The 13290-nt window shown below is 41.4% G+C and overlaps 1 protein-coding gene across 1 annotated transcript in view; it reads right to left on the bottom strand.

The window, feature by feature from the left end:
* The window catches only part of LOC144782385 (sodium- and chloride-dependent taurine transporter-like), a 300110-nt gene that overhangs the window by 268340 nt on the left and 18480 nt on the right, over positions 1-13290 (bottom strand). Inside the window, exon 3 of the mRNA XM_078661712.1 lies at positions 10226-10460. Within this exon, the coding sequence (XP_078517838.1) occupies positions 10226-10460 (235 nt within the window). The remainder of the gene's footprint in view (positions 1-10225; positions 10461-13290) is intronic.

Raw genomic sequence — 13290 nt, forward strand, 5'->3', positions numbered from 1 at the left:
TGAAAACTGAAATATAGATCTGCACTTGTACTTGAACTGATTGTGTTTTTAACTAGGAATATTTTTCTTTTAACAGTGGTAGTAAATTGTGATGATATATACATGAAATGGACCAGTGTATTAAGCCTATTGTTGCACTTTAGGAATTATCATGCATTTGCACTTTATGATAGAATTGCGTTTTTAGTACGGATAAGTAATGGAATATTACATTGGTATAGAGTGAAATGTTTACTATAAGAGAGATGACTATAGTTTACATAAGCACTTGCACTTTATCTTTGGAGTACTGTATTAGAAAAGAGTGAAATGTTTACATTGAGAAAATTATCAAAGTTTACATGAGCACAAGCACTTTCTTCTATATTATGGTATACATAAGCACAAGCACTTTCTCAAAGAGGACAATTCTTCTGTTTAGAGAATATGAAGTTTTATTGTGCGAAAAAATGGAAATGCATGTTAGAAAATGAAGCACTGGCACTTTTTACTAAGGAAAAAAAAAATTTGGGGTAAGAATCAACGAAACACTGAAAATGGCACTTGCCCAAAAAAATCGTGGGATAAATTTCAAGTATAAATTCTTTTAAGTAAGCACTAGCACTTTAATTGTAGGACGTATGCACATGGGAATTGATGAAATGAATTTTCCCAATTTATATAGCCAAAATGTGTAAAGGATGGTTAAAAAGAAAAATATCTTTTTGTAAAAATTGTGCAATAATTACGACTGCAATGAGGATTTATATCTAGTAATCATTGTGAAGTAACACGTTAAAATATGGCCGCCGTATTCTAGAGAATTGTGGTTTACTTCCAAACACTGAGTCCATTCTCTGTTTTTACTACCCCTGTGAAGTGTATTTTAATCAGGTAACATTGGTGGTGAGACATCGTGAGCAAGGGAGTGTGACTCCCGAAACGCGTAGATGTAATTCGTCATTTTAAATTAAATAAAAGGACTTTTCACAACCTACCTCGGAGTGCCGGACGATTTACTACTGTTGGAGATAAATCTTATAATATATATATATATATATATATATATATATATATATATATATATATATATATATATATATATATATATATATATATATATATATCTTTATTAACCTTTTTTAATATACAGGTCCTAGAAAGATCAGCATGTGCCAACCAGGGGCCGTCTTTAGGCGTTGAGGCAAAGTTCCTGGTGTACAGAGGCGGGACAAATTGACCACCACTAGATACATGTATGGTCTATTCTTCTGCATGCATCCCCACTTTGCACTATAAATATGGGGGTGAGGGTATGGCTAGGATCCTGGTCAGTCGAAAGTTGACTATATGGTGAGATGTTTAGCTCCAGGAGGACTTCTTGAGCTGCACACAATACTGACTGGGAGGGGGCAACTGAAAGTCCAGTGGGACCCACTTCACCTCCACCGCACATCAGCATTTAGCTAAATACCAGCGCTGCAAACGATAATGCATCACCAACTTACTGCTGCACCTCGACTTATTGCAACTTCACTTTGTACCACTAGCACTCAGGTGAGATGGCCTGCATGCCTCACCTGCCTGCTTCCTCCCAACAATGAGAACTGCTACTGCAAGCCTCACAGTCTGCACACATGGATCGACTGTCTTGGAAGGTGGCTTTGTTATGTGCCTCATACCCTGGTCCTAGGCATGTCCAGTAAATCATATCATGAAAGGCAGGAAGTAAAGGGACTTTCAGAGGCACTGGGTTTCGAGGCGGGTAAGTGAGGGTACGGCCATCCAAGGACAATAGTACCCTCACAGAGCTGACCATACAGAAGTTATTACCATTTGACCAAAACAATCTAATTACAAGAATACACATAACATAACAAACAGCCTGCAACCAAAACCATGCAAACCTAATGCACTTGCCCATCAGCCCTTCGAGCTGACATTGTTAAGTTAGGATTTTGTCTTAAGTCTGTCTTAAGTCTGTCTAAAGCCTTTCTAAAGTCTGTCTAAAGTCTGTCTAAAGTCTGTCTAAAGTCTGTCTTAAGTCTGTCTTAAGTCTGTCTTAAGTCTGTCTTAAGTCTGTCTTAAGTTTGTCTTAAGTCTGTCTTAAGTTTGTCTTAAGTCTGTCTTAAGTCTGTCTTAAGTTTGTCTTAAGACAAACTTAAGGCAAAATCCTAACCTCTGTGAATACCAAAAGTAGTAAATTCGTTCTGTGAATGCCAAAAGTAGTAAGTGCATTCTGTGAATACCAAAATAGTAGTAAGTTTAGGATTGAGTCTTAAGTTAATTCTGTGAATCGGGCCCATAGTGTTTTAAAAATGGCCACCAGATTGGGTGAAGCAATGTGACAGCACAATGCATGTTGCATCATGCAGTGCAGCAGCCATCTTAAAAATCTAAAAGAACAAGATTATCTATCCTTTAATACTATATTGCATGCCACAGAAACAAGTGCAACACGTCTACCCCATTTCGCAGGTCCGACACTAGTTGTCCCTCCAAAATATCATCATCTTCAAAAACAACTATAACAAAAACAACGGATTAACAAGCAATGCTCCTGGTCATGAACACAAATAAGGAGGAATTACAGATTAGAAGCACATGAAAGAAAAACTCATTAGCAAGCCTTCTTGAACAATGCCCTCACCATCTTGACATACATATCTGTTAGTATCAAAGACTCTCCATCACTCCTGCAGTTCACAATTCAACTGAGAACGTGTATCTTTCAATACAGTAAGTACTTCACAGTGCTCAGCTAGTATCCACCCACCTGGACCAACAAGAAAAACATCCAGATCCAATTTCCCACTTCTGCTCCCAAATTGATGAGCACAAACTTGAGTCATCTTCTATTCCCCTACATACAGATACCTGGTCCCCAGCTAGCTTAGCTTCATATATTACATCTTTATACATGTACACAAACACATGGTATAACTCTAACTGCTTTCCTTCAATATGCATTTATTAGAGAGCCATGAATTGCAGTTTTATTACAAAGTCATGTGTATTCAACGATTACCACACGTTCTCCCGGGATATTGTTGGTCACGGGATCATTATAAAGTCATGAATAGAGTAGTCTTCTACTGCAGAATAAAACTAAGGCCTACGATTTAACTTTTTGTCTCTAACTCTGCCTCAGACTAAAACCTAGTAGAGTATGTGTGTTATATTAAATGTAACCTGTTCAACACCATCATAGCCTTATGGCTGCCTTAAAGCACTTTTCAGGTGAAGAGGGGAAAAGGAGTTACAACAGCATGCTGAAGCTGGAGGATAGCAAAGCTGTAGTAATTATTCCAAGTCAGGGGCTTATGGTTGGCATACGAAGAAGGGTGTGGGGCATTTCACTATTTTCTGCAGTCCATCGCAAGGCAAATGGGCAATGGAAGAGATTTTCCATTCTATGCCCTATGAGAACAGGGATCAACCCCAACATCCTTATAGTTCTGTGGGTAATGCAGCAGCCAATTTTGGCAAAATGTAAGTGTATTCTCCATTCTTTCGGTAAAGGAAAATTCCTACATCCCCAAAAGTCTTCAATTTGAGCCATTTCGTATAATTTCACCGTCTCTTCTTCTATGAAAATTTATTCACACCGTTTGCATGTTTCTAACATCAGGTTACTTTCCTCCTTGACCTCGTCAATACATCCTCAGCCCTAACAACTTCATCACCACTGCTCCCAACCTTTCTAACAAAGATGTAGGCTCCAGATCCAGATACAATACTCAGAATCAAAAGTATATTAAAACTACCAAACTCTCTCAACCACATAAAAGGGGGCCAGAAAGAGAGACAGAAAATCCTTATGAGCTTTTACCCTCTCTTTCTTCCTTCTAAGACCTAGCCAGCCTCATAAGATAGGAGACGGGATGATATTGATGCAGCAACTACTGCAGAAACAGTGGTGAAATCTTCATTATAATAACTGCATAAATCAACAAGCATTTACAATGCAATAGGTCTCGCATTATTAAAGTTTGAGCTATTGGTATTGTAAATGACAAATATTTTATTTATGTGTTGGTTTTGAAAATAGCGAAAATAATAGCTTTGTCATTTACAATGCCAATAGTTTTAACTTTTGCAAATGTGACACCTATAGCATTTGTAATGCAATGTGTTGTATTTACGTGACTTAGATGTATTGGTATTACAAATAACAATTGTTTTAAATTTTTTAAATAATTAATACTTAAATAAAAGTTATTGTAATTTATAATGGCAATAGCTTTAACTTTTGTAAAATAAATTTTGTGAAGATTATGTTTAGTGTATTTTATTGTGACGAAAATTCAAGAACAAAAGTGAAATATTAACATCTTTTTGTGACATTTGTAATAAAGCTTGAAACATTGAGAGAACATATTTGAACCAGTTGTTGTTGAACTGGGCACGGAATTCAAAGACTGAATAAAGAGATGGGAGTAGTAGATATGGAGTAGTGTGGCTCACTGGTTAGAGACGGCAGGTCTGAGAGCAGAAGTCAGCCCGGGACCAGGGTTCAATTCCCGACGCGGCAGGGTCGTGGACCGTGGTCAGCGGACTTGATAATTCTCGCTTCAGTGCTTACTCTAATCAGGGGTTCCACTCGGCAACTCTGGGCATTAGCTTGCCTAATCTCCACAACGGCCCCACCAATTCCGGGGATGCCTGGCTCCACCTTGGGGACTCCCAGCAGCGACCATCCCACAGGGAAAGCCAGGACGGGTTCCCCAGAGTTATACAGCGCCGGGACGCCCCGTTGCTGGGGCAGCTGTGCGCTTTACAAGTATACTACAATTGGTCCAGTAAAAATGCACATCCCATCAAAGAGAAATGGAAATGCAGACTGCTACCCTGTATTTAAAAAATGAACACTAGCAATATTGGCTGGATTTAGGAATGCGGAAGGCCTTCATTAAATACACAAAGGCTAGAGAAGACACAGAAAAAATGACGGATATCACAGAACACAAAACAAATGTGCTGCTGGATCCAAAATGTACAAGAACCTGTGTTAAGATAAGGAAAACACAACAGATGTCCTTCCTGCAGGCAACGGCCTGATCAGTGGGAACCACCCCAGCGAAGATGAGTTTTTAAAATTAGATTATATCACATGCAAGAGTAGCTGGAGCCTGAATATAGGAAACAGATAGAGCTATACAGGAAATCTGGACAGGATTCACTGGGAGCAAACAAACGTCAAATGCAGGAAACAACCTTTCAGAAGGGGAAAGGCAAAAGAGTTTGCAAAATATTTATTTTTCCATATTTTGTTCTACAAGGTGCTAAGTAAGGGCTCATGCCGATATTTTTCTTAGGTTGTAGAAAAATTATGCTTTGCGAGGACTCATTAAAATACTGACTTTTTATTTTTAATTGAGCCGTGCTCTGAAGAGGTCCACAAAAACGTACACAGCTGAACTTTCTAAACGGTTCAGGAAATTAATAAAACGAGGATAATTAGCACAGAAATATGATGTTCTTCAGTGATAAAGTGCTAGGTCCTGGCTAGCTCCAGATTCCGGCAGATGATAAAATAGGGATTTCTGGAAAGTTGTGGCTCCACTAAAAAAGGTATTTAGATGTTCATATTTTTCAAAATGATATGGCAAATTTGACCCTCCACAAGGGGTCCTGATAGTAGCATCTATTGACTCCATCTGCCCCGACACACCCTTCCAGAATTGAACAATCATCATATCATTGGCTCGGAGCCAACTGGTGGGAAGAATCCTAGACTCTTCCACCCAGCCATGAGGACAGCAGTCTCTGCCCCAGTTTACTGCAGTAGGGTCCAGGCCCCACAACACTTCTCTAGCCAGGATGTACCAAGCCCTGATGGCACCCACCTGCTGAGTAGCTCACCGACATTGCTACAGCTTTTACAAAGGCCCCGGTGTCATGGAGAATTCACACGTATCGCAAGACCAACTGTAGAACTGTGTGGGGACAGAGGTGAACTTGCTGCTCCCATGCAAGGCATTGAGTACCTGACACAGGACGGGCAGACGCTGCCCACCACATTCAGTGCAGATGAAGAGCTTCACAGGAGCTGAGCCCAGGTCCCTAAGGCCACGACCCCAAGCTGATTCCGACAGGGGTGCCTGGCACTCCCTGGTGATACATACGGGGCCCCAGGTGTGCCACCCACGCGCAGCATGCCAAGTCTGCTGCCCTCCTAGACTTTGCCTGGAAACAACCCGGGTACAGTTATAACAAAGGTCGCCAGGGAACATCACCCACTCAACAGACTCGTATTGGTTGACGGGAGTTTACAGCAAGAACAAGCGAGATAAGCACAGCAACACGCACCCTTCTTTTCTACACCACCACAATAGCTGCGCAACTTTTACAATAGCGTGTTGTGTCATTGTTTATAATTACAGGCTGTAAACCACAGTGAGGCCATAAAGCTTTTAAACAATGCTATATACAAACATATGATTACATTAACAATGCTTGTGATTCCAGATATGATGACATGTAAGTATGCATATACAAATAAAAAGCAAATCTGAGCAGCGTGTGCGCATAAAATTGCAAATGAAACACTTTTCATCTCTGGAGATAATCGAGCGCGGAACATGAAAAAACAAGAATGTGTGTCAGGAACACTAGTCTAAGGCACTGTGATTCAGACGCGTGTGGGAGGAAAGGGACGGGTAACAGTAACACCAAGTAACTTAAACACCAACGGGCTAATGGAAGCTTTTCACAAGCGATCCTAGCATCCACTTATCAACAAGAGCGCCTACTGTATGCCCCACAGTAAGATTACTCTGACACCGTGGAACATCGCAGGAGCAGGCAAGATTGCATTAGAGCCTGAATCAGAAACCCACTTAAGATCATTTGATATAAGACGTCTCCAGGAGACCTGGAGCTGTGGAGAAACACCACTCATGGGTTACTCAAAATTCTATAACCCAATTGTAACCAGATAAACATAAGTAAAAAATAAATACCGCCTTCGGGTGAAGTCCGCGCTATATAAAAATGCATAAATACATAAAGAAATAAATCCCGCCTTCGGATAAAGTCCGCGCTATATAAAAATGGATAAATAACTAAATTAATTAGTACCGCAAATCACCGCCGTCACTGTGCCGGCCTGCGACCAGGAAGTCAGGCAGGCCGGCGCGACAACAGGAAACAGGAAGTAGGAGGGCGGGAGCCTACCCCGCCTCCAACGGAAGAGCCGCGATGGGAGCCGCGTTTCAAGCACCGGAGCTGGCAGGAGCCGGAGCCGCGTTTCAAGCACCGGAGCTGGCAGGAGCCTACCCTGCGGGTGCTGAAGAAGGGAAGAAGAGTCCTGCTGCCGGGCCCTGCAGCTGAGGAGAGCCGCCGCAGGAATGAAGCCGGTGAGTGGGTTGCTGAGCGGGGGGGGTGAGCATGTGTGCGCGCGCGCGAGTGCGGGGGGGCGGGCTGTGTATGTGTGTGTGCGTGCGTGTGTGTATGTGTCTGGAGTGCGTGTGTGTGACTGTGGGGGAGGGGGGTGTGTGTGAGCGAGTGTCTGCCGTGTGCCTGTATGTGTGTGCCTGTGTGTGCATGCGCTCGTCTGTGTGTGCGCATGCAGAGGGGTGGGGGCTGCCTATATGTAAAGCGCTCTGATACCTGATTCGGTTCGGGGCTGGAAAACAAAAACAAAAAAAAATGGCTGACTTACTCTGCGCATGCGCGGGTGAGACGCGCGCTCCCGCGGTGAAAACCGCGAAGGAAACGCTCGTCCACATCGGTGTCCACGTTCCCATTAACGGGCAACAATAGTTGTCAAGACAGACACTCTCAATGCTCACGCATTGAGAGTACATCTGCTCGACCTAAAAAGGGACCTGTAGAGCTAACTAATGCTGCCAGCATATGTCATAACATAAATCACACGTGTACCACTCACACGGCTTTCACTCACCAAACTACCAAACATAGCGTCCAATAACACACAATAACCACTCAACAAGAAAACACTTCTTCATAGGCTCAGTAACAAGACAACACTCTCCCATCCACCACCCTGCATGTTGTATATTTTATTTTATTTATTTTTTGCTATTTTTAAAGCGCGCAAATACCCATACAGGTGTCTCGGCGCTGGTGATCAGAAAACTCCTTACTCATTGAGGGTAGTTAGACAGAGGAGAAAAGCCATGTCTTAAGGCTCTTTCGGAATTTAATGAGGGTGGGGGCAGTTTTGATATGCAATGGGAGGGTGTTCCATAATTTAGCAGTGGCTGTAGTGAAGCACCTGTCTCCCCAAGTTGCTTTTTTTGTCCGAGGGACAGACAGCATACAGGTTGTAGAGGATCGAAGAGTTCTGCTATGCTCCAATGGATGAAGAGCTATTTTTAGGAACTTAGGCCCTGGGTAATTAAGGGTCTTGTAGGCTATACAAAGAGCCTTGAATTTTATTCGGTTCCTGATTGGGAGCCAGTGGAGCTCCTTGATGCGATGAGATACTGATGTGAATTTGGGGATAGAGAGTAAGACTCTTGCAGCCGCGTTTTGAACGGTCTGGAATTTGTTGAGGACTCCTTCTTGCGCATTAAGGAGCAGAAAGTTACAATAGTCCGTTTTTGAAAACACCAGAGTACTGATAAGTGTTTTGCCGGCTGACTGTGGTAGATATGGCAGAAGTTTCTTGATTTTTTTGAGTGTATAGAATGCAGTTGATACGACGGCATTGGCGTGGTGGTGGAAAGTCAGTTTGTTATCGAAGGTGACTCCCAGGTTGCGAACCTTTGTCACCGGTTGGGGGGGGGATCCCAGCTCCGGTGGCCACCATTGTGGGGACCATGCTGGTTTCAAGCTCCCGAATGTCATCACCTCTGTTTTATCAGAGTTGAGCTTGAGGCAGTTTGATGACATCCAGGAGCTTATTGCCTTCATACCCTCCTGGAAATTGGCTGCAACGCTAGCTCCGTTATTGTACACCGATAGCACTAATTGCGTGTCATCGGCGTATGTAGTCAGTGCAATGCCGTAGAATTTTATCACCCTCGCCAAGTCCGATACATAGATATTAAAAAGCGTCGGACTTAGCGAGGAGCCTTGTGGAACGCCACAGGGGAGAGAGAAGGTCTGGGAGGTGAAATTACCCATTTTGACAGTCTGTGGCCGATTGGCAAGGAACGAGGTAATCAGATCTTTAGCTGTTCCTCCTATTCCCAGGGCTGCGACACGGTCGATCAAGGTGATATGATCGACCGTGTCAAATGCAGCGGAGAGATCTAGTAGTATCAAGACAGCTGATCCTCCCTTGTCCATGGTTGTTCTGATTTCGTCCGCGGCTTTCAGTAGTGCCGTCTCTGTCCCGTGTCCCTGCCTAAAACCGAACTGTGTGTCTGTGTATATCGCTTCAATGTGTGGGCAGGCATTTCAACACCCCACCTACCAGTGGCAAGTGCTATATAGCTGCTACTACATAATAATTATGGGTTTTGCCAAATTTTGGCTGGATTTTGTTTATTCCAAAGTAGTTTGAGTTGTATGTGATATATATACATGTATGTATGCCACTTTGTGAGCCAGGTTTTGCTGACATCATCGCAAAAATGTTTCTCTCTCTGACACTGCTGTATCAGCTGTAACTGATATGTATCAGTCCACATGTGTGCGTGCTTGCTTGTGTGTGAGAGTGTGTATATTTGAGGGAAGGTTTGCTGGGGGCTGAGTACCAGGGAGGAAGAGTACAATTCCCTCCAATTGTGATATCAGCAACTGCAAGCCTAAGTTATGGACACCACACTGCAATAACTAAGATACTTAATCCAGAGGCAGAAACCTCAACATATCCATTGAAAAAAGCTGAAAATTAAGCAAGAGTCAACAAAAGAAAGCTAATTCATGCAGTGTATTAAATGCAGATCACTACCCCTCCTTATGAAATGTAATTGAAGTACATTCACATTCCATGTAAACCAAACTGTCTGCGCTCTGCATACAGACCAGGGAGTGCTTTTATAGAGTTGGCACATCTTTCTGATGTAGCTCTACTAATATACTGCAGGCTCCATTGCAAACCCTCTGTGATGTGAGTAACATTTTCCTCCAAAAGATTTCATAGGCAGATGACCTATACAAAATGTAAACACTAAACAAATTGTATATAGTAAATCACTGGAGCTATTATGGGATCCCAGGCTTCTGCATGCCCTATGACATCACCTGAGCCTCCAAGGTATACAATGAGATCACTGTGTAAGAAGTACAGTTAAGTGGATCTAACTCTAGTTAGAAATAAAGATCTTACTCCCAGAACTCTGTTACAGGAGACGTGAAGTTTGTCATATTAAGAGACATCCACAGGGTCTTGTTCCTCCGAAAGGTGTCCTCTAAGCAGTTGTCAGTGTTCCATGTCTGGTGACAGTAGGCCCAGGGCAGTCTGCTCCGGAAGGAATGAAGGAGATAGTACAGCCCCCAGGCCAAGAGGATGATGTAATATACATTCAGGAGGGATACCATCACGATGGAAGCATAGCCGATACCTGGGGAAGCAAACGTTATCCTTAGTCATTCTTTTTGCACTAAAATTTAGAACCAATTTCCTTGGGAAAGAGTGTATACATTTCATTGAAAGGTTGCAATCATCCGCTCTACAGTGATACCCTTTGTGGTAACCATGCGCTTACAGTGTCCCAAGTTTCTAATATCATGCCTTACCATCTTCAAAATATGTTATTGATCGGTATGACAAGGTTTCCATTGGGTGATTGCAGAGGTAGGAAATGGGGAGGAAGTAGGTGGGAGCAAAACTCCATTCAAATGAGCTGCAGCTGATTGGTGTAAGCAACTGTCTCACTCTAAGCTACAGATTACCCACTGATTTTCAATTCTTTGGAAATGCCATTCAGATTAACTTGCAAACTTTCCAATATTGTTCCTTCAATCCTTCAATAAGTCATCCCATTTATGAGCCACCAGAAGCCACTGAGTGTCAGTTTCTAAATCAGGTGATTTTACACACGCAAAATAGTGCGCCATGGGACACATATATCGCTTTTTCCACAAGACTACTGCCCATCGAAGGAAATCACCGAAGTTCCGCTTTCTGCCACCTGATCCTCAAATACCATTCAGTATGTCGTTATATTACAGTCGTGATATAAACCAGAAAACATTTTGCATCATTATATGAATTTACACTGCATTATTATGGTACATATATGTAGGGAGGTATGGATGTTCTATACTGAACTTCACATCAACTTAACTTGACGCGACAGAGATAGTCAATATTTTGGATGTAATGTTGTTTTAGGTCAATATTTCTATTGCAAGAATTCAATCCCCTCTGCTCAGCTAGATTGTGCCTTCTGACAACTAAATCACACTTCCAGCTAAGTATATCAAATAGAAACTACTTCATTAATATTGTTCATTGGGGTGACAATCGATATTTGGAAAAAGAAAATATTAGCAGAGCTGCTAGTGAATGAAGACATCTATTTGAGGAGGAATACGCAGGTTATGTATTAAGACGACAAAAAAATATAAAGATCTTCGACAGGACCTAAACAGCCAATTTAACCAAGACAACAACGATCTAAACAGATCATTATACTGAACCTTTATTCAGAGCCTCTTTCAGCTCAAAGGAACACCTGACTCTTTTAAGAGGACTGTAGCATTATCTAAAAATCCAAGTGCATCACCGGTTTTTAAATGTATTCTCCTTGTGGCAAGAAATGTTCCCTGATATTCAACAAAAATTCCCATTATGTTTTACTCAGCTTTCATCTTTGTCAAGTTGTTGGGTGACAGTAAAACTCACTGATCACCTAGAGAGAGATTCAGTTTGAAATAATGGCTTTATTTGTGAAGTTATTAAATTATTAAATCATTTGCTTTCCAAAATGATAAGTATGTGCTAGATGCAGCATTTGTAAAAAGTTCATCTGAATTTTATATGGAGTTATTCAAAACAATGGAGATAAAAATAGTTAACTACTTTTTTGAGCCAGTAGAATTCATAGAGAACCAATATTGCTATGTGTTAATAATTTGAAAACTAAACTCAGCAATTGTATTGTCTTTGGGCAATTTAACAATATGTGGTAATTCTCCCAAAATCAATAGCCCGTGTTATCAACTTGGGAATGGTTTGAATCAGCTCAGCTAGCATTTAAATCAGGGGTGAGCAGAATTGGCAAAATAAGCTTCTGCCTTATGTGTGAATTTGTAAAAATAGAAGAGCAAAACTACTGAAAGTAGGATATTTTGCAAAAAATAAATCCTGCCGATATTAACTGTAACTTAGAACAACATTAAGGTGACCATTGTATGAAAAAATATTCCTTTCTAGCTACTCAAAGCAGAAAACTTAAAGGAGGTGTTAGAAAAATGATATTTCAAGCATAGCATGTCCTTAGTTTAGATGTAAGAATTATAAATATGAAGCAATATTGATGTATTTTCTGGGTTTTTTGGCTTCAAATTAACACAGCAGCCTCCATGGATATTGTGTCCGACAAGTTGCATACAATCAAAAGGGCAGTTATTCTGCCAGTGATGCTAATTCTTTTGTTGTTTTGGGGCAGATTCTCATTTGCCACCCTTTTCTAAATAAGGGTGTTAGATATCAAATGACAAAAACTGTTTTGGTGATCAAAAAAATACATCAAGAAAACCACTGACAACAAGATGTTGTCCCAGGTAGTAGGCGAATTCATAGAAACACGAAAAAATAGAAACCACATTGGAGGAATCCGAATCATGGAAATCAATTTTAAGGAAAGACAATGATGAGGAAATACAAAAAAATCAAATTTAAAATAAACATTTTGCATTTTAAATGGAAGATAATTTTAAAGACAATCCAAAATTACGTTAGACATGGGTGGAGTCTAGGACTACTGTGGGATTTTTCGCCTCAGGGATGGATCATGTTTAGGGTGATGAGGGGGTTCTTAGAGGTCAGGAATAATTGCTGATAGGTCATAGAATAGTGTTTTTAGGGTTCAGAGATGGGTGGAGTGCAGATGTGGTGAGTGATTTTTAGGGTTCGCGGATGAGTGGTGTTTAGGTTTGTTAGGTGTTTTTAGTTTTCAGGGATGGGTGGAGTGTATGAGTATCGAGAGGTTTTAGGGTTCATGGATGGGCGGAGTTTACAGCCGGTGAGGATTTTTAAGGTTCAATTATGGGTAGAGGCTGAGACCGTGAGGAGCTTTTAGGGTTCACGATGAGGTGGAGTTTATGGTTGTGAGGGGTTTTAAGGATTCAGGGATGGTTGTATAAAAGGTTTTTTAGGGTTCAGTGTGAAGTAGTTTAGTGCAATGAGTTCTTATGGGTCTTGGATGGCTGGTGTTTGAGTGTGTT

This window comes from Lissotriton helveticus, chromosome 9, assembly GCF_964261635.1.
Source record: "Lissotriton helveticus chromosome 9, aLisHel1.1, whole genome shotgun sequence".
Classification (NCBI taxonomy): domain Eukaryota; kingdom Metazoa; phylum Chordata; class Amphibia; order Caudata; family Salamandridae; genus Lissotriton; species Lissotriton helveticus.